Genomic DNA, 22,253 nt, shown 5'->3' on the forward strand with positions numbered 1-22,253 from the left:
AAGGTGCCTGGTTCTGTCCAACAAAAGCAGAAGCCACAGCGCGTGACCACGGCGTGTGACCAGCAAGCAGAAGAGGGCCTCTCTCCACGTCTGCTCAGGGGGTGAACTGGACCATCATCCTCTTCCTTCCCACAGACCTATCTGTACTGGAGAATTTTTACCAACTACTGACAAGGATGTGCAGACAAAGGCAGAAACACTTGTACGGGGGTGGCCGGACAAGCTTCACGGGTGTTTCAGGCCAGAGCCAGGCCCCTCCCTCCCGTCCCTCCCCACCCTGGTCCCTGGTGCTCTGAGAAGTCCTTGTACCTTTTCCAAGAGCGGTCAAGTTAGGAAACTGTTCATGAGGTCCAAACTAATCTTAAAGAGAGTTTAAGACATAGGAATTGTGTTTTAAGTAGCACTACCCTGTTTTTACTATGCTACTAGAAAATAATACAAACTATACTAAATCTTATTTCCCTCTTCTATTGGCCACAAGGCAAGATCATGAAACACTAACCCAGATACCAAAAGGTAAATAATCAGCTAAATAAATCAATACACACTCTTTCTCAAATCCCAAATAAATAAGTGACACTAACTTAAGACTATTACTTAATATAATTATAGATGGGAGAAAATAAAAATTTCTTCTTGTTAGTTTTGGAAATTTTTCTAAATTTAAGAATTATTTTCTGCTAAAGACCCAATTGAATTGTTAATTGTGCAATTTTTAGGTAATTATGTGACACAATAGCCAACTGTTTTTAGCTTTTTTTAAAATATAGAAATTATATCATGCTATCCACTCAATTCTTCTTTCGGGCAAGAGTGATAATTTCTTTATTAAAATAAATGTAGACTGTACCCTAACATGTGCAATAATTAAAATCAGAATCTACCGAATGCAAAATTAATAGCCAGGGGTAACTGCTTTTACACTTCCTACAATATTGAATGTGGACAAAAAGACATTGGCAACCAATCCTAGCTCCCCTTATACCCTCTTCTAGTAGTGAAATCTACACACTAAATAAAATCTTGGGGAAAAGTCACCTAGGAGACTTTGCAACAATAGCCATGCTCACTACTGTTAAATTTAATGTACAATCTGGTGGTCTTCAGTCCACTTCCAAAACATCCACACCCAGAATGCAACTTCAAGGAAGACCAATGTAACTAGTGCTTACAGCAAGAAGTACCTGGCATCTATATCCATTCCACTAAAATTTGGAGATAAGTTTTAAAACTTAGACTTTCTAGAAATCTAAATTTCATTCCTGATAAGAAGTGGGGTGGTTCTTTTTTACTTTATTACCAATAACAAATTAAATTCTTCCAGATTTGGAATTAGTTGTAACAGCATTCCTTAAGTTTGTGCCCAATCAAATATTTGAAAATACAATCAAGTTCTTACCAAATAGCATATTACATTTGGGAATGTATGAAATATAGAGTACTCTATGAAATATAGAGTAAATCTCTGTTTAGCTTTTGAAATGTCTTCACTTTTTCTCACAACCAAATTGAATGTTGTGTTTGCAAGGCTGTTTGGATCCAAATCTGCACAGGAAATTTAAGTTTTATGCTTCACCTATGGGAAGTTTATCATGGGCTTTATCATGATGTCAAACAACAAATTTTCAAAACAGTATCATGCAGGGGACAAAATACAGAGACTAGACCTGTGGACATAATGCAGGCTGTGAGCTCCTTCCACAACAGTGCCACCTCTCTCCTAGAGCTCTGTATGATTCGCAGAAGTTCCACACAGATCTGGGGGGAAAAAATAGGTAGCATCACTATTGTGCTCAATACCAGACCATTCATTCGTCTCTCACAAGAAGAACGTGCTGGAGGGGAGTATTTTAAAGCTTTGATGACAGAATATTCCAAATCCATGCAAAAGCAGAAAGCATCTTCTATCCCCTGGACCCTGCCCAGGCGTCCATGATGATCTGTGCTGCCTCAGAGCGCTTCAGAGCAAGGCCAAGTGTGCGTCTCACCCACCGTGAGGGGGTATTAAAGCCCTCTCCCCCACCCACCTCCGAGAGGACGAAGCGAGGAGGACAAGGAAATATTTTGATTCTTACTATTTTTCCAACTGAAGGCAATGAATGCAAATTCTATGTAGAAAAGCTAGGGGTTATTTTAGCCACATAATTTATTTAAAATATTCTAGCCTTTGGAAGTAATTGTTTTATAGAGCAGAATTTATATCTACCTTTTTGGTAGCATTTCTATCACCCTTTGGGTTAAAAAGTCTACACAGAAAGGTAAAAAAAATGTTTGTATATTAAGTGTAGAAGACACGTTTCTTGATACTTTACAATGTATGCTATTGTATTAAAATGGGTATGTGGCCAATCCTGCAGTTGTGGTGTTTCTAAAATGTCAAGATCTGATATTAGAAAAGTGACAGTTAAATACAGAATATACTTAGATATTCCTACTTATAACTGTCACACAGTCTTCTAAACAAAAGAATATTCTCCCATTTATGCTCCACACAGAGTAAGCGCAGTTGTACTCTGAACCACATCCTAGATCACATCAAGATTTTAAGCATTGTGATTTCAAGACACTGACAGAGTGTGAGAAGCCTGGGTCCTATGCCACAGGCCATTCCACCAGGACAATCTCATGAATTCACCCTTTCTTTTGCCTAGGGAAAAAAGATGCAGGGAGGGCCCTCCCCTCCTCCCTCCTCCCCAAGCAGAGCACTGGGGAGCTCACCCAGCCGGCACACAGCACTGCTCGGCCTCTCTACACCCAGATAGCTCAGTAGCCTTCACTGAGGTCTCTTTTGCCCATCCATGATGGTAGAACGCAGTCTTCATGAAAACCTCACCAATCTGGCACTTCTGGACTCAAACACCATCCTCCTAACTTTGCCGTAAGGTAGATGTCTCGGGCCTACCCTCTAATTTTTGTGTAGGTGGGTGGAGGTGTGAGGCTACTAAATTTTGGGGCTTTGGATGTGTTCTCATCTGCCCTATTACAGATGCAGCGAGTGCATCTATAAACCATAGAAAAAAGCAAAATCCATGCACATACAATTTGTATGTTAAATATAGAAAGTAAATTTCTAATGACATCTTCTAAATATGTCTTTCTTGGAAAGGGAATGTTTTCCTAGCACCCACTAACTCAGTATGGCACCCTGCACCTATTATACACTAGGAATAATGGGTGGCGAATGTAAAGTTTCATGACCTCCAGCACACACATAGGCACAGGAGAACACACACACACACACACACACACACACACACACACACACACACACACACACACACACACACACAGTCACATCTCTAAGACATTATTTCAACTGCAGAGATCAGATCACAGCAGAGCTGTGTGTGTAGTACACAGAGGACTGTATTTCCAAACAGAACACAACTGTTCTGCTCTGGTGGGAAGCTTACTGAGCTGTGTTTAGATCATGTTTCAAAGGCAGCTGGAGTTTTCTTTGACATTAAAATCTTACTTTTTATACCAAGGTTGAAATGCTCTGTGATGTCATTCACACAGAAGATTTTTTTTTTTTTATCATTGGCTGTTGCTTCAGGTTTTTTTCCTAGCAATAATTTTTAAATCTAAAAACAACCCAAACCTTGTTTACCTTGTTACTTCAATAGCAGGACTGAGGGGGAGTTTAGTCTCTACAATTAATTTATTCCCAGTTTTTCAATTTGAACGGTGTGCAGCACCCATAGTTGTTTTGTGAAGAAATAACTTGCAAGAACTCAGCCTTGTGCGGCAGCCCCAGAACCCTTCCTCTTCCTGCTGTGTGGCGGCCTCTGACTCCAGCTCCCAGTCAAAAAAAACAACACAAAACCCTAACCACCCAGCAGGCTCCAGTTCATACTACCAACACCACCCATCTCAGGCTTATTCTCTAAGCTTGTATTTTCTGTGGCTAATATCAATTTTCATTACTATTGGAAGTATGCTGAAGGAATGATAGAGGCCAAGTCATGATACTTGCTGTACTTCTCCAGAACCTTCCTTCAGGGGTGATAGTGACCAGAAGCAGTGGGCGAAATTCTCCCATCTTTCGGTCACATTTAAACAAGTGTTCATGAATGTATTTGACTTTCACAGGTGTCTACCTAAAGAACTCCTCACAACAAACACTCTTCAAGTCATTTCATTGCATTTTTCCTCCATTGAAATTGGATTCAAATAGAAAAGAATCCAGTCTCCACAGACAGTGAAAAAACCTCAGTTGTTGTTAGTGTGAATGTGACAGTCTGGTCTAAGAATTTACCTACAATCCCACAGTAACTTATTTTTAAGGACTTAGGAGCTAAATTTGATAAAGTGGATTTTGGTGAATATATCTGCTAAACGCTAATTATCTCAAACTTCTACATGGCTAAAAATTTACTACATTGGCTTTAATCAATATATTAATCTATACAAATGTTTCAGTATATTGACCGATTCATACTGATGTAAAGCCAGTATACTACTACATCCCTTTTCGTGTATATACAATCATTTTCTTCCCAAAGGTATCTGAGAGTAATGTACAACTTATACATGTGTCAAGTATTAGCCCTAACTTTACAATCATCCATCTGAAGCTGGGCCAGGGATAATGACTAGACCTTGGTATACAATAATGATTATCTATTTATTTTCCCTAGCTTCTAGGCATGCGTGTGTGTGTGTGTGTGTGTGTGTGTGTGTGTGTGTGTGTGAGAATAGTAGGTACGATTACAGTCTTCCCTCTAATCCAGAAAAAATATTCTTTTGAATGTAGCTGCTCTGGGAAAGAACCCTGAAAAAAATATAGCACAATATCCCTCAAACAAAAATGTTACAAGTTTTCTTACTAAAATAAAAATCCTGTCTTCCACAGGTAGAGTCAATATTCAAGTCATAAAGAAAGACTCCTTGCTCGGACAGGATGGAAAATCCAAAGTCTGCACGTTTAAATCGGAACCAAAGAGGGCTGGTTCTCCGACCACTGAACTCGCAGCAAAGGAAGAGGAACTCATGGGAACTCACGGGAAGGAGCACAGGTCAGCCCTATTGCTGACAGAAGACTCAGCCGGGCTCCCAGAACCCTGTGTGAGCCACGGCTCACTGCCAGGCAGCCAGACTTGTTCTGCAAAACAAGATATGTGTGTGTGTGTGTGTGTGTGTGTGTGTGTGTGTGAGAGAGAGAGAGAGAGAGAGAGAGAGAGAGAGAGAGAGAGAGAGAAAGAAAGAGAGAAAGAGAGAAAGAGGGGGGGGGTGGGAGGGAGGGAGAGGGAGGAAGGGAGAGAGAGGGGAGAGCGAGAGAGGGGGGCTGAGCGCATGTTACATCAGACACAGTACCTGATTTCTCACTGCACAGCTTGTCAGCTAGATAGTGTGCCTCCTGGGCGATCAGCGAGAATATCTCATCTTCATACTCTTCTATTATCGTTTCACACTGCAGAGACACAGTAACAACATGTGTGTATAGAGAGGCGCGCAGTGGCAGGGCGCCTTCCGAGGAAGCTCTTAGCACCATTTTATTAGCAAAACACATGAAACCATGTGAGGCAGGTAGCTCATTTTTCTTGGCAGTTTGGTTTAATACATCACTGCATTAGATCAACTTTCTCCCCAGAATGCTAATTACATCATTTCCTGGGACTTAACTACAGGAGTAGTCTGTGGAGGAGGTGGAGAAAGAGGAGGAGGAGGAGAATAAGAAAGAAGGAAAATGGCTCTCTGTATTTTCTCTTCCTAAAATTGGAATGTACGCCATAGGAAGAAATGGATTTTCTATTTAGGGAGCTGAAAAGTCTCAACTTTTTCCATCTTCCTAGACATCTTAAAGAACAAAGCTCCCAGAAATGGTTAAACCAGTTTCCTTCCCACTTAGCATAACAATCCATTTTGTGGTTTTAAAGAAGAAAAACAATTAAGCTTCCAGGAAGGCGTTCAAAACAAAGGGGTCTTAGGTTTCAGGGAGGAGAAAGAACCCTGCAGTGACTTAGGAAAATTTCTTTGCCACAATTTAGAGAGCTAGCCAAAATTTCATTTAGCTGCAAAAATAAGAAAGAATAACACCCTGACAGCTCCCAGCAGAGGAAGCTCTGATTTGCCCCTGAATCTGAAGATCTTAAATTACTGCTGGACTAAGTTTCTTCCTTGAAAAAGCGAGCAGGTGACACTTTTGGAACCGTGGGTACGCGGCAGGCCCTGGCTTAGCGACTTGGAACTCATTTTCTGAGTTCATTAAGAAAGACTCTAATTTTTTAAAATGCCATTTAAAACTATTTTAATTCCACCACGGTGTGTTTATTTAAAACCCGTGAACTACAAACACTAACACTGACATTCCTATTTCAAGGGACTTTTAACCCGAATCGCTGCCCTCGCTTTTTAATTAAAATGAACTCTCCAAATGTCAGCCCCGGCCTTGTTCTGAGGCCTCCACGGCTGACATTTGGGCTAATTCGAGCCCTTAATACATTTTTTAAACAGGCCTGCCCGTCACCCGCGTGATTCGCAGCCCTAAGCAAAGTGAACTATATTGCAGTGTACTTTTGCCTGCACAGGCCAGCATGTGTGTAAAATAAACATGGTTCTGGAAGGACGTCTGGCTCGACGCCAGCGAACACCCAGGCCTTGACTTGAGTTAACCGGGCGGTGGGGTCTTCCTCCGGTGGGGTGTGGGGGGTGACCGGGCCTCCAGCCCCACCCTGGGGCCGCGACCTTCCCAAGCAGCCGGCGCTCTCTCTCGATTCTGAGCTGGGAGCCACGGCCAGGTCCCGGGCTGGAGCCTGGGGCACCGAGCTCCGGGCCTGGCCGCGCGCCGGGCTCTGCCGGCGGCGGGCGCGGTTCCGTGGGGCTCGGCCTCTTCCGGGCCGCGCCCCTCGGGTGGGGTCGGGGTCTCCCCACAGCCCCCACGCCGAGCTCGCTGCCGGTCGCCGTCGGGACGTGGAGCGCGCGGGCCCCGGCGCGCAGAGCGCGGCCCCGGGCGCAGCGCGGGGAGCCGGGCCCCGGGGAGCGGGGCGGGGGGGGGGGGAGGGCTAGGACGCCAGGGAGCCGCGGGGAGCAGGGGTCCGGGGAACCGCGGGGGGCCGGGGACCCCGGGGAGCGGGGCGGGGGCCGGGGACCCCGGGGAGCGGGGCCGGGGACCCCGGGGAGCGGGGCGGGGGCCAGGGACCCCGGGGAGCGGGGCGGGGGCCGGGACCCCGGGGAGCGGGGCGGGGGCCGGGACCCCGGGGAGCCGGCTTACCGCGAACTTCAAAGGCCAGTAGGCGTCGGAGTAGAAGAAGAACTTCTTGTACTCGGGGTAGATCTTGTCGCCCCTCCGCGGCGCGTAGCGCTTGAACCTCTTCCGCTGGGTCTCCGGGTCCTCGTCCAGCTGGTAGTCGTTCATTCGCTCGCACACCTTGTCCAGGAGGTCGGTGAGGAAGGCCTCGGACTGCGCCAGGGGGACCTGCGGGGAGGGCGGGAGGGCTGGGCCGGAGGAGGGCTGGCGGGGAGGGCCGGAGGGGCCGGGCCGGAGGGGAGGACCCGAAGGGCCGGGCGGGAGGGGCGGGCTGCAGGGGAGGGCCGGAGGGGCCGGGTCCGATGGGAGGGCCGGAGGGGAGGGCCAGAAGGGAGGGCTCCAAGGGCTGGGCCGGAGGGGAGGGCCCGAGGGGCCGGCCGCCTGCGCGCCCGGTCCGGCCTGGGCAGCGCGGCCGGGGGAGGCCCCGCCCCGGCTCCTGGCCGCCCGGACGGGGCGCACGCACCAAGAGTGGACGGACGAACACGCGCAACACACCAGAGCCCAGGCCCACGGGCACGGCCGCTTTCCAAAGTCATGGCCTGCTGCAGAATAAAGCTCCGAAACCGAGGAGGAGGGAGGGAGAGAGGAGGGGGGAGAGGGCGGCCGAGCGGGCTGGACCCACAGGCCGCCCTCCCTGCGCCCCGCTCGGCTCCGCTCTGGGGCGTCGGGGGGCGGGAGGGTCGCCCGGCCGCCCGGGAGGCGAAGCGCGCGTGGGCCCTCTCCTCGGGGACCCCGCCACCTCCCCGCCCGGGGGCGCCCCGAGCCTTGGAAACCGACCCCCTCTCCCCCCCCCCCCCCCCCCGTCTAGACGCTCACGGTGCCCGCGCCGTCCCGCAGCTCTTCCGGAAGGGAAGGGGCACGGAGCGGCCGAGGGCGCGGCCCCTCCACCGTGCGCAGATCGAAGCGGGAAGGTGGCGGGACGGCCGCGGCGAGGGCCGCTCCGCGTGCTGACCCCGCCTCTTTGTCCCTTTCACTCGCGGTGTGGACCCTTCCGGTGCCGTCCCCGGGCGCACCCGGACCCGCCGGCGCGGCGCGGGCAGGGCTCTCCACGCGCCCGCCCGCCCGCCCGCCCTCCCCACGCGCCCGCCCTCCACACGTCCACCCTCCCTCCTTCCCTCGACGCGCCCTCCCTCCCCACCCGCCCGCCCTCTACACGTCCACCCTCCCTCCCTCCCTCGACGCGCCCTCCCTCCACACGTCCACCCTCCCTCCTTCCCTCGACGCGCCCTCCCTCCCCACCCGCCCACCCTCTACACGTCCACCCTCCCTCCCTCCCTTGACGCGCCCTCCCTCCCTACCCGCCCTCCTTCCCCACATGCCCGCTCTCCCCGCGCCCGCTCTCCATCCCCACGCACCCTCCCTCCACGTGCCCGCCCTATTCACGAGCCCGTCATCCCTCCCCACGCGCCCTCCCTGCCCACGAGCCCGCCCTCCACGCGCCTGCCCTCTCCACGCGCGCGCTCCCCACGCACCCTCCCTGCCCACGAGCCCGCCCTCCACGCGCCTGCCCTCTCCACGCGCGCGCCAACACCTCACCCAGACGTGTCCTGGCCGAGCAGGGGGAGAGGAGAGAGGGCGCGGGGGGGGGGGGGGGCCCTCAGGTTGGCGGTCGCGCCCGCCCGCCCCCCTCCTCCCGGAAACGCCCGGGCGCTAACCCAAGGCCCCGCCTCCTCTCAAGCCTCTGCGGGAAGAAACCGCACTGGCTGTTAGGAAGGAGAGGATCCAGAGGATCGTAGACTGCAGAGGTAAACCCGAAGTTAGGGTGACGCAGAGCGACATCCCTTTTCTGTCACGCTTGGGTTTTAAGGTATTCTCTTATCTAATACACATAAGGTATATCCATAGTAGTTTCTAGACGTGGTTATATATATAGCAGGGTTATACTAGAAAGGGGACCTGTTCCCCTCTGTGCATCCCCTTGACATAAAAAGGGGGACTCTTCCATTTAACAAAATAATAATCTTGATTACTTGACATAAATCAAGAAATTAACTCTCTCCTTCCCGTTCTCCTCCCTTTCCGCCACTGGAAAAGTAAACCTGCCCTGTGTTTGGGGGACTGGGAGGAGGGCCCTCCTGGTAGGATCACTGACCTGTCTGCTTACACCCAGCGTTTGGTGAAGTATTGTACTGAGCCTGTGAATAAGTTCTGAACAAAGTCGTGGCGTGTGTGAAAGGCTATTTGTTTACTTCCTGGCTAGCACTTTGTGAAAAGTAACTGTGGGTTTGAATATGGGGCATAATGTCTCATTTGATCAAAAATACATTCTAGAAAGGGAACACATGCGAATTTCTACAATTTTCTAAGTGTGTGAAGGTGGCCTGGGTTTTTTTTTTTAAAACAACATGTAGCTAGCTAGCTTTGAATTAAAAAATATTATTATTAAATAGTTGTACAAAGGAGTTACAATTGCCCTTTGGGTTTTTTAAGACAGGAAGTAGCTACTCGCAGATGCTGGAGGAGACTAGGCAGCACCGTGTCTGCGGAGATGGAGGGGGAGCTCAGCCAAGCAGGACACAGCCTCTCATGGCTCACACACACCTCCATCTTAAAATCCTAAAACAGCAGATTCTACACACACACACACACACACACACACACGCACGCACACACACAGCCTCTCATCGCTCACACACACCTCCATCTTAAAATCCTAAAACAGCAGATTCTACATACACACACACACACACACACGCACGCACGCACGCACACACACACGCACGCACGCACACACACACGCACGCACGCGCACACACACACACACACACGCACACACACACACACACACGCACCCCAAACTAGGTTTTAAAATGTCGATCACCACCCTGGAGTACATTGGACATGCACATGATCCGAGTTTAAAGATAATTCCCCTGAGCAGAACTGCCTTCGGTGAATTTAAAGACTGTTGGGAGAAGAATCGCGCCCTGCCCACGTTGGAGGGCCTCCCTTCTGAGCCTGCGGGAAGTATGTGGACAAGTGGGATAAAACCGAGTCTTTCTTTCTATACCAGGACAGTTTTGAATGGGGCTCATCCATAAAACCCGTCCCATTGTAGTCTTCCAGAAGCCTGTTCCCCGGCCTCCGTGGCCGCTCTCCGTGTCACCAACCTCATTACAATACGAATGGAAAGGGCCGCCAGAGCCCGCCAGCCCGGTGAGGAGGGGTGCGGGGATTCACAGGCCCAAGTCCTTATCTACCGGTGGCTGCTACACCCAGACTCATCTCTTACCAGTTAGAACTGGAGAAACGTCCCTGGCCATCCCACAGCTATCTTGCCGTACCTGGATCAAAGCAAATCCCAACTTCTCCCAATTTTGAACACCATCTGCAGCTTTAAATCGTAAACAACGTGGTGCACGCAGAAGTGTCTGCACTGCTTTTGACCATGCACTGGTTCAGCCAGCAACAGAAGAGAGGTGAGGGGTGAGGGGTGAGGGGTGGAATGGAGGATCCCATATCTCAACTTCAAAATGGCAGGAAAAAAAGTAGAAGAAAGTTCTGGCTTCCGTTTCTCCCGAGTATGGCAGCTGTGGAGTTTATTACAGATCACCAGGACACTTTACTAACAGTCAATTACAGGATGCTTGCCATGTGTTTTCATTACTGTGTCTCTGTTAATCTTGTAGTAAATTTCTTGCTTGATAGCTGTCACCGTTCGGAATACAATTATGTTACAGTGCACAATTTGATGTGGAACTGTCGTGGCCCTGTGTCTGTCTGTCATTTTAGGCTCACGACCGCCCGTGCATTTCATTCATCTTTATCATTATTTTGAAGTTTCCTTCAGATATGAAACCAGAACTTAACCTGCGGAGTGGCTGATAATTAATTTCACATTGTTGCAAAGATTTTTCTTTCTAGAGGGTTAGCTAATGTGGAAATTTTAATTGCATGACAGCAAATATTGCATCTAGTTTAATCACTAACTTTTCATCCATAAAAATGGAACCGCTGCTGATATTAGCTAAAAGTCAATACTTAGAAGTGCAAAGTCAAAGCTCCTTGCTGGGGGCCACAACAGAAGTGTGGATCCAGGAACTCTTGTAAGCTGATGAGATATATAATTAGCTTTTATGTTAATTGACTGCTATGAGTTTGTTGTGTGACACTTCTTCATATAATATGCAAATAACACTGACTGTTTAGTTTTATTAGACAATATAATTAGAAAGCTAAAGGAGGAATAATAAAGGTTGATGAATTTCCAGTGTTCTGTATATTGGAAAAAACGAACCGCATCTGGACATAATCGGAATGAGAGATTTTAGGTAGCCTTTATTTGGAGAGCAAAGCCGGCGGCTGGGGCACAGCGCGGGCATGCGTGCTTCAGGTGGCAGAAGCCTGCTTACGAGGGTGACTTCCTGCCACCCACAGGTCTTGATAGGAGACCAAGGCCACTCACCACAGGTAACAGACATTAGGAAAATAACATTGAATTTTTCCTACTGTAACCTGAATAACGGAAATAAGTTGATCTTATTTAAAATTGAACATTCTACCTGAGCTTATTTAAGAACACATATCAATAACAGAAATGCCCAGGTTGTTAAAAAAATTAATGTGATAAAATAAAAATAATGTAATTTTGGAGAAAAATTTCCCAGAATTCAATCTTCTTCTTCTTCTTCTTCTTCCTCCTCCTCCTCCTCCTCCTCCTCCTCCTCCTCCTCCTCCTCCTCCTCCTCCTCCTCCTCCTCCTCCTCCTCCTCCTCAAGGTTCTTTTCAATGTAACAATGACGAAGCAGGGAAAAGTGGTGTGGTAGACCAGCTTGAAGCTGTCCAAATGGGAGCCACCCACTCTGTGTCATTTTGTTCCAAAATTTAAAAAACCCACTTCCTTTCATTATGAATACAAATTTGGCAAGTCGGGCGCCAGTGGCTCACATCTATTCCTAGCTACTCAGGAGGCTGAGATCTGAGGATCTCTGTTCAAAGCCAGCTTGGGCAGGAAAGTCCGTGAGACTCTTATCTCTAATAAACCACCAGAAAACTGGAAGTAGCACTGTGGCTCCAGTGGTAGAGCGCTCACCTTGAGCTGAAGAGCTGAGGGACAGCGCTCAGGCCTAGAGTTCTAGCCCCAAGACTGACACAAAACACAAAAAAAACTTGTAAAAAGTCTATTAACTTTCAGAAATGTTAGGTAAATGAGAAACAATACAACTCTGGGCGTGGAAGGGCTGTGGATAGTCTCTAAGCAGGCCTCGGGCCCCGCAACCACATCGCACGGCCCAGGATGCCATGAACTTGTCAAATTCTTTCTGCGAATAATTACCATCTGCATGTCACACTAAAACATGTCACAAATTTGAACTTTTGTAACGGTTTCTATGATTCTGAACAAAAATGCACATAAAATTACTGAAGTAGATAGATGCACAGATGAACTAGATGAATGAAGAGCAATAGGCCCTGCCTGCCCAGGCCAAGACTTCTGGAATGCTTGCCTCTGTTTCCTTATCCACACAGACATGTGTTGTCCGTTGAGCCCCCCCCCCCAAGCCGGCTTTACCTTCAATGTGCTGTGGACACGGGGGGCGCGGGGGGAAGGCGGGGAGTGGGGGCAGGACTCCCTTGGAAAACTCCAGGACTTGAAGAGGAAAAGGGAAGCTCTGGGGTTGTCCCTCCACAAAGGTGAGAACACACACATCATGCACTCCTCACCCATGCACACCCATGTACACATACCCCTATACACATCTGTACACAAATGCAGACATACGCACATGTGTGCATACGCAGAGGCACAAACACATGGAGCATGAGAAGGCGCCAGCTGGCCCCGGAGCTGGCAACCTCGTATGTTTCGGGAATAGGACAGAGCCAGCTGCAGACAGAGGGACCACATCTCCTCTCACCAGCCCTCCACCTGACACCCTAGGTCTATCTGAGCCAGTATTGGCTCCTGAACTCAGAGCCTTTGTGCTGGTACTCTATCACTTGGGTCATAACTCTGCTTCTGGCTCTGTGTCTGTGTGTGTGTAATTGGAGGTGAATCTTGAGAACTTTCCTACTCATGCTGGTTTTAAACTTTGATCTTGGGGGCTGGGAAGGTGGCGCAGTGGTAAAGCGCTTGCCTTGCATGCCTGAGGCCCTGGGTTCGATTCCTCAGCACCACATAAGCAAAAAAGAAAAAAAGCCAGAAGTGGCGCTGTGGCTCAAGTGGTAGAGCGCTGGCCTTGAGCTGAAGAGCTGAGTGAGGGACAGCGCCCAGGCCCGGAGTTCAGGCCCCATGACCGGACCCCACCCAAAAAAAACCAAAACCAAAACAAAACAAAAAAAAAACTTTGATCTTGGAAAAATCTACTTGGATCCTTCCTTCCTTCCTTCCTTCCTTCCTTCCTTCCTTCCTTCCTTCCTTCCTTCCTTCCCTCCTTCCTTCCCTCCTTCCTTCCTTATCCCAAAGGATCAAAAAGGTGAAAAATACAGCTTGTAGCCAAGCACCCATGGCTCATGCCTGTAATCTTAGCTGCTCAGGAGGCTGAGATCTGAGGGTTGCTGTTCGAAGCCAGCCTGGGCAGCAAAGTTCCCATGAGACTCTTACCTCTAATAAACTACTCAAAAAAGCCAAAAGTGGGGCTGGGAAGGTGGCTCAGTGGTAGAGCGCTTGCCTTGCATGCCTGAGGCTCTGGGTTTCCTCAGCACCACATAAGCAAAAAGAAAAAAGCCAGAAGTGGTGCTGTGGCTCAAGTGGTAGAGCACTAGCCTTGAGCTGAAGAGCTGAGGGACAGCGCCCAGGCCCAGAGTTCAGGCCCCACGACCGGACCCAAAAAAAAAAAAAAAAAAAAAAAAAAAAGCCAAAAGTGGTGCTGTGGCTTGAGAGTGTTAGCCTTGAGCACAGAGGCTCAGGGCCAATGCCTAGGCCCTGAGTTCAAACACACACACATTATGTATTTATATATAATTATATATAAATTTATATATGTTTATGTGTGAATTTATTTATGTATTTACTTATTTGTCCTAGAGCTTGAACTCAAGGCCTGGGCACTGTCCCTGATACTCTGTGCTGAAGGCTGGCGCTCTACCACTTGAGCCACAGCGCCACTTTTGGCTTTTTTGAAAAAAATATGTATGTATATACATATCTAGAGCTTGTACCTACCCAAGACCTCTAAGGCCCAGAGCTCCCTTTCAGAACTACACCAGATGCATGTATAGATGTGTGCAGATGCCCACACATGTGCACATATGACTACATGTGAACAAATGTGACGCTGTACCAGTGTGCGCTCCACACGTGTGTAGATCAACTTGCATGTGTGTTGTGATGTATTTGTGCACAGGCACATGTGCCCGTGTGTTCATACCCTCTGTCACACTGATCAGAGGTCACGCAGGTCAGAGGTCATGCAGGTCAGGGCCCAGCTTGTGTGTGCAGATGTGCATAGGCTGGTGTCACCACAGTGCCCGCATCCTGGTGTCCACCTTCAAGAAGCGCCTCATCCCGCAGCCCGGGTGGAGCTGCAGTGGGCCTTGCATCTGGGACGGCAGCAGTGACTGCTGGGGGGTGGGGGGAGGTCTCGGCCCGCCCGCGGGGCGGCCTGGTGGTCACCCTGCTGCCGGAGAGCGGGGAGCCGCAGCACTGCTTTGCCTCGCTCTCCACACCTGAGGGCAGGGCCTGGCAACAACCAAGCTGGGCTTCCCAAGATCTCCACCTGCAAGACAAGCTGGGTGCTGGTGGCCACACCTGTAGTCCTGGCTACTCAAGAGGCTAAGCTCTGAGGATCATGGTTCAAAGCCAGCTCCGGCAGGAAACCCTGAGTTCGGATCTGGTTTTAAAACTTAACACGTGTAGCGTCTCCTCGGGGCACAGGTTTCTGTGTCTCAGAGGCACCTGTTTTAAGTAAGTTATGACCAGACATCTTCTGCTTCAGGCACAAAGGGGTGGGTGCTGGTACCCTCTAGCCCCTGCAGTTGGCATAAAGGTCACGGGTTGGCTTTGCTTCCCCAAGGACTCCAGGCCCCAGGGATGATGATCCGAAGTCAGGAAGGAATGAGTGTGAAAGGTGAAGATCTGGTTGAAGTCCACGCAGACCTGTGTGCTCTGTGGCCAAGAAAGACGCCGCTGTACAAACGCTCAGCTCTGCACTCACCCCATGGAATCCCTTTGTCCTGTTTGTTTTGTTTCTCCTTTAGGACCTTTAGTGACCAGAAGTCAATACATTCACAAGCTCAGCGCTCAATAAGATACCAGCTTGATTCCAGCAATGGAAGGCAAACATGAGAAGGGGTGAGGATCTACCTGAAAACAGCCCCCAGAGAAAGCAAACTGTGCCGTGCATCTGTAATGTCAGCTTTGTATCTTCTGTCCTACAATCAGTGAACCTCGTACAGTTCCCTGCGCCCTATAATCCACCTCTGTATCTGTGATGCTCTCAGAATGAATGGTCTGTAGGGAGCCATAGCTCATGTCATAGTTGCTTCAGTACCGGGATATTTAGGATAATGGCAACATTAAAAAAAAAATCAGTTGGGTTCCAGTGGCTCATACCTGTAATCTGGGCTACTTAAGAGGCTGAGATCTGAGGACATCAGTATCTAGCCAGCCAGGGTAAGAAAGTCCTTGCGATTCTTACGTCCAAATAGCCACCAAATAGTCAAAAGTGGAGATGTGGCTCAAGTGGCAAAGTGCCAGCTTTGAGTAAGAGAACTAAGCGATAGTGCACAGGCCCCAAATTCCAGCCTCAGCACCGGCACAACAACCCCCTCCCCCCAAGAAACCCCCGGACCACTAGAGGTAGCACTGTCTCCTGATTCCTGTTTCCTGACCCTGACCCTGTCAAGTTGGTTCCCAGACCTTAGAAGGGGATCACTCCCTGAACGTTCCGGAAGACAAGAACTCTTCGCCAACGGTCTTCCAGGTGTGAGTCCCTGGTGCGGCTGGAATGAGCCTCCCCGGGGAGTTGCCAGTGGGGCGTGCTGGCCAAGGAAGCCAGCTGCATTGGAAGGTCTTGCTAGGGACTGGTGGCATGTCCCAGGGGACAGGACCAGCTCCTTCCTGTGCGAGGGGCGAAGAATGAGGGGACATTGGGTCTGGAGTAGAGTCGGTGTGAGACAGGGACCCAAGCAAGAGACCCAGCCACTTGATCTCCATCCCCCCCTCCCTTTGTCAGTCATGGGGCTTGAACTCTGGGCCTGGTTGCTGTCCCTCAGCTCTTCAGCTCAAGGAAAGCGCTCTGCCATTTGAGCCACAGCTCTACTTCCATTTTCTGGTGGTTTATTGGAGATCAGAGTCTCATGCCCTTTCCTGCCTGGGCTGGCTTTGAACCCTGATCCTCAGATCTCAGCCTCCTGAGTAGCTGGGTTGATAGGTGTGAGCACCGGCACCTGGCTGATCTCTATCTCTTGAGCACATGCTTCATGCTAATTCTTGCCAGACACAAGGACCCAGCAGCGCATGGAATGAAGGGGCCCCTCTGAGTGGGTTGAACACCAGAAACCACACACAGGGCACGTGGTCCCTGAACACTAGAAACCACACACAGGGCACGTGGTCCCTGAACACCAGAAACCACACACAGGGCATGTGGTCCCTGAACACCAGAAACCACACACAGGGCGTGTGGTCCCAGCAGCAGCCTTCTTCTGTTTCAGGGTCTGGCTATCTAAGACTGGTGTTGCATTCAGAAAGACCCAGATTTCAGGGTCCATACACAAAGCTGTCTTTCTTCATGCAGTGCTGATGCAGAGACGGATTGCTGCAGGCCACAGAGCTCTCAATGTTCGCAGACATTCACTCATTGGTTCTTGAGTCTTGGCTGGACTGGGGGTTGAACTCAGGGCCTTATACTTGCAGAGCAAAGAGCTTTTCCACTTCAGTTCTCTTGCTTTTTGCCAGCCTCAGATCTCAGTCCTTCCACTTCTGACTCCCAAGTAACTGGGATTACAGGCTGTGCCACTTAGTCCTATTCATGGTCTTTACAGAGACACTCACCACCTGGTCTTGGTGATCTACCTATAGCCACACCCTGGGCTTCAGAGCGCCTGCCCCATGTGACGTCACCAAAGCGCTTGCCCTGCAGCCCTTCCACCCTGAGTCATTCCTGTCCCTTCTCTGCACATCAGCTTCTCTATTCTCCTGGAAGGTGGACCTACAAGCTTCTTCACGCATGGCACATGGGCACCCATGGGCACCCATGGGCACACACGGGAACACAGGGGGAACACATGGGAACACAGGCACACATGGGAACACGCAGGAACACATGGGAACACAGGCACACATGGGAACACACGGGAACATAGGTACACAGGGCATACATGGAAACAGGCAGACAGGGGAACACAGGTGCACAGGGCACACATGGGAACACATGGGAACACCCGGGAACACATGGGAACACAGGCACACAGGCACACATGGGAACACGCAGGAACATAGGTACACAGGGCACACAGGGGAACACAGGCAGACAGGGGAACACAGGCGCACAGGCACACATGGGAACACACGGGCACACAGGCACACAGGGCACACAGGGCACATAGGGCACACAGGGCACACAGGGCACATGGGCACACAGGGCACATGGGCACACAGGGCACATGGGCACACAGGGCACACAGGGCACATGGGCACACAGGGCACACAGGGCACATGGGCACACAGGGCACATGGGCACACAGGGCTCACGGGCACACAGGGCACACGGGCACACAGGGCACACACGGGCACACAGGGCACACAGGGCACATGGGCACACAGGGCACACAGGGCACACACGGGCACACAGGGCACACAGGGCACATGGGCACACAGGGCACATGGGCACACAGGGCACACAGGGCACATGGGCACACAGGCACACAGGGCACATAGGGCACACAGGGCACACAGGGCACATGGGCACACAGGGCACACAGGGCACATGGGCACACAGGGCACATGGGCACACAGGGCTCACGGGCACACAGGGCACACGGGCACACAGGGCACACACGGGCACACAGGGCACACAGGGCACATGGGCACACAGGGCACACAGGGCACACACGGGCACACAGGGCACACAGGGCACATGGGCACACAGGCACACAGGGCACATGGGCACACAGGGCACACAGGGCACACACGGGCACACACAGGCACACAGGGCACACACGGGCACACAGGGCACACACCGGCACAGAGCACCCACACCGGATGGGGGAGCTGCGTCTTCTCCTCGTTTTCGCTGTCTGAGGACCTTCGCAGGCAGGCTCTGGCGGGAGCTTTGCACGTGACGCGTGAGACCTCCCGACCCTCCGACCCTCCGACCCTCCCTCCGGGAGGAGCCAGCGCGGCTCCTGCCACAGGCCAGGAAGCCAGGCCAGGCCACGTGCAGAGGCTGGCATCTGACTGACAGTTCAGGCCTGCTCCCTCCCAGCCGCACGCCATGACTGGCCACTCCCCTGCGGAAGCCCCTCCGTCTAGGCCCAAGGAGGGGTGCATGGCAGCTCCAGAGCGGGGCTAGGGCCTGCGTCCTCCTGGGGGGGGGGCAGCTTCCGGGAGGGTGGCCACGCCCCCGAGCCTGTCTGTGGGGGTCTGAAGACAGAATGGCAGGCACACAGGGCCGATGCCCGGGTCGCCATCTGGCCACCAGGGCCAGAGGCAGTGGGGGCCTCAGTGGACTGGGGGGAGGGCCGGCACACCCCTGCCAGCCGGAGCGGCTTCCGGGCCAGCCGGGCCGGGCCGGCCCACGTCCCGGCGTCGGCTCTCAGAGACATTCCTCCAAGACAATCAGTGGCCGGCTTTCCTGCCAAAGGCTCATGGAGAGCGCCTTTGCAAACAGCCAGACTGAGGGGCGGAGCTGGGTAAATCCAGCCTCTGTGCGCGAGCCACACAGCGCCCACCGTGACTTACTGCTGCCTTTGTCCTGGGGGAGAAACACTGGCAATCCCCTAAACGCATCCCATTATCCTCCATTCTTCACCCGATTTGTGGATTCAAACAATTCTTATTTGGTGGAATAAGGAGCAATTAACAGGACTAGGGATTTATTAAGGATAAGTCATGCCAGACAGTTTTGACAGCTTGTTTTGAGTGTGACAGAATTACAAAACCCGAGGTTAGATGCATTATGGATTTGGATTCCGCGCGGCATCTCATGCCAGGCTTGTGAAATGATTCCCGCAGAACGGTGCAAGCGGCTCCGGGAATTGAGATCCCTTGTACCGAAGGCAGGCTCCGAGGTCAGAGACGGGACCAGCGCTGCCCGGTCCTACACTAAGTCGGGGGTCAGGGGTGGCGGGGGGGCGGGGGAAGGGAGTGGTATTTCATAGAGGGCCGTGGAGGTCAAGGTTCGAGTTTGTTCCCATCACATCTTCATTATGAGCCACCAGCCTATGTGTGAGTGTGTGTGAGTGTGTGTGTGGTGTGTGTGGAAGGAGCCAGCGCCTACGAGACAAGGGAAGCCCTGCCGCCGCGAGGCGGACCCGGGAGGGCCGGGCCCCTTCCTCCCAGGCCTCCCTGCAGGAAGAGGGGCTGGGGCTTGGCCCAGGAGTCCAGGGAGCCTGTCCTGGGCATCCATCACTAAAGCCTGTGGCGGTGGAACAGTTCCCTAGAGATTGCTCAAGTCTTGACCTTCACCTCCATGCACATCCCGGTGTCCAGCACAGGGTCCCGGCAGATGTGACTGATTAGGGTGAGGTCCCAGCTCCATGTCACGATGCCCCAAGAACAGGGGGAGACACAGAAACGTGGAGGGGCGTGGTCGTGCCGCTCAGAGGCGGACACAGAAGCTGGAAGGAAACTTGGGGCAGACGGAGGCCCCAGGAAGAACCAACCCTGCTCACCACAACGGGGCAGGACCATGGTTCCATTCTGGCCACCTGGGTTGCAGTGTTTCCTCACACAGCCTCACAGACAGACAGACAGACAGACAGACAGACAGGCTGCTTTACAAGCAAAGAGCCAATGAACAGATTGCATGGCTGGGTTCCCCATGCTGCCCCACAGAGCCTTGCCCCGGAGCTTCGACCCAAGACCTCCACGTAGGCCTTCACCATCCAAACCCCAGTGACCAAGAAGGGTCTTTAGCTGTCCAGGGCCCGAGGGGGGTTAGGTCAGTGTGACATCCGGCCCGCCCAGCCCGAGGCCCACAACAGCTCCCAGTCCCTTCTTTTGTGTTGCCTATAAAATGAAAATGCCTGTGTTGTGCCAACTTCGGTTAATTAACCCTAATTCTGCGCTAAGCTACTGTAATCTTTCGTTCTCCCTCCTCACTTTATGCCCTCTGATCATTATTATTTTTATCTGTTCAGGAGTATTGACTCATCTGTCTTACTTCTCCTCCCGAGGCTGCTGGGCATCTAATCTTTCCATATGCCCCAGTGTGAATGCGAGGTCTTGACTCAACACCAGAGTGTTTGGTTAATGAGTTCAGCACGTCTCTGCCGCGCCCTGTAGACTGTGAGGGAGTTTGAAGGTTTTTGTTAACCAGTCCCCGTAATCCAGCGGCACACGCAAGTGAACGGGGAGGGTGGGGCGTCTGGAGCGCCCGGCCGCCGTCCGGGTCCACCAGGGCTTTACAGCTCTGTCAGGACGACCAGGGCTTCCAGACCACCAGCCACTCTCAGTGTGTGGCATCCATGCACACCAGTGCGGACGCCCACTCGGGACTGCTGGGCCCAAATCCATCTTGGAAGGGGAGGGGTCTGTGTGGTGGGAAGGGCCAGGCCATGGAAGACCCACAGCCCAGAGAGCAGAGTCACCGTCTCCATCCCGGCTTGTCAGAATGAAAATAAGATGAAAACGAAGCAGCCCAATAGGAAAATGAGTAAAGACGAGAGGACAGCAACGTGGTCACTGGTGTTTTGAGATGGGGGCTTCACTCTAGCCTTGGCTGGCTTCAGACCCTCCATCCTCCCATCAGCCTTCCTAGTGCTGGGATTACAAGTGTGAGCTACCACTCCTGGCTTAATAAATAAGCAACTTAAAAATTGAAATGACTTTCGCACTAGCACAAATATGCCTGCAGCTAACCAAGAAAGAAAGCTTAGGACAATCGTGAAGTGCCATCTTTTGCCCACTATATTACCAAAATGTAGACCAATGCTACCAATGGTATTGTCCATTATAGGCAGAAACACAAGATCAGGTTCTCTTCTATACTGCAGTAGGAATTTAGGGTGCTGGAGCCTTGGGGCCTAATCTAGATTTCTGGCCCGGCACTGCTGACTCACACCTGTGACCCTAGCTACCCAGGAGGCTGAGAGCTGAGGACTGTGGTTCAAAGCCATCCCGGGCAGCAAAGTCCATGAGATTTTTATCTCCAGTGAACTACTAATACCCCCCGCAAGTAGAGCTAAGGCTCTAAGTGGTAGAGTGCTAGCCTTGAGCAGAAAAGCTCAGGGACAGCACCCAGGCCCCAAGTTCAAGCCTCCTGACCAACAACAACTAAAAACAACAACAAAAGAACTATCTACCCTTTTTCCATGTTCTTCAAAGAATCTGTTCTGTTGACTTCTGTAGAATTAATGGGATTGGAAATGGAGTGCCCTTGTAAAGCACCTACCTAGAAAATGTTAAGGATCCCTGTTCAATCACCAGAACAGACAGAAATAATACCTTTGTAACAATAGGTAATGATGACACAGAGATGCACTATGCCAATGTTTGTGTTGTCATAGCAAAAACCTGGACACGATGTTCCCTACAGGACCAGCTTTGTCCATGATTCAGCTGGTTTAGGAAGCAGAGCTAGGTCTTCATCTGTTGATTGGGGGCATCCAGACATAGACTTGCGAAGTAAAGCCTTCGCTCTGCCAGCTGCCATAGTAAAGACCACAGACGATGGGGGAGTGGCTAAAATGCAGATGGGGGGGGGTGCTAAAACACAGAGGGGGGCTAACACAGACCCACTGTTGGAGGCTGCATCAGTGATGAACCAGAAAGCCAGCGCTGGTGTCTCTTCGACCAGCCACCAATCCTGTTGGGGCCAGGCCCACCTGAGAGCCTTTCACCTCAGCCACCTCTTCACCAGCCCTGTCTCCAGATCACATCACACAGGGAGTAAGGGCT

The 22,253-nt window shown here is 51.4% G+C and overlaps 1 protein-coding gene across 1 annotated transcript in view; it reads right to left on the minus strand.

Moving 5' to 3' along the window:
* Window positions 1-283: 283 nt before the first annotated feature.
* Cnpy1 (canopy FGF signaling regulator 1) overlaps window positions 284-22,253 on the minus strand; it is a 41,861-nt gene continuing 19,891 nt past the window's right edge. Inside the window, exons 2-4 of the mRNA XM_069997204.1 lie at window positions 7,214-7,417; window positions 5,317-5,413; window positions 284-1,758 (exon numbers count right to left, since the gene is read on the minus strand). Of these exons, the coding sequence (XP_069853305.1) occupies window positions 1,721-1,758; window positions 5,317-5,413; window positions 7,214-7,417 (339 nt within the window). The 3' untranslated portion in view covers window positions 284-1,720. The remainder of the gene's footprint in view (window positions 1,759-5,316; window positions 5,414-7,213; window positions 7,418-22,253) is intronic.

The sequence above is a fragment of the Dipodomys merriami genome, unplaced genomic scaffold (assembly GCF_024711535.1).
Source record: "Dipodomys merriami isolate MVZ:Mamm:240054 unplaced genomic scaffold, mDipMer1.0.p SCAF_5, whole genome shotgun sequence".
NCBI classification, from domain to species: Eukaryota; Metazoa; Chordata; class Mammalia; order Rodentia; family Heteromyidae; genus Dipodomys; species Dipodomys merriami.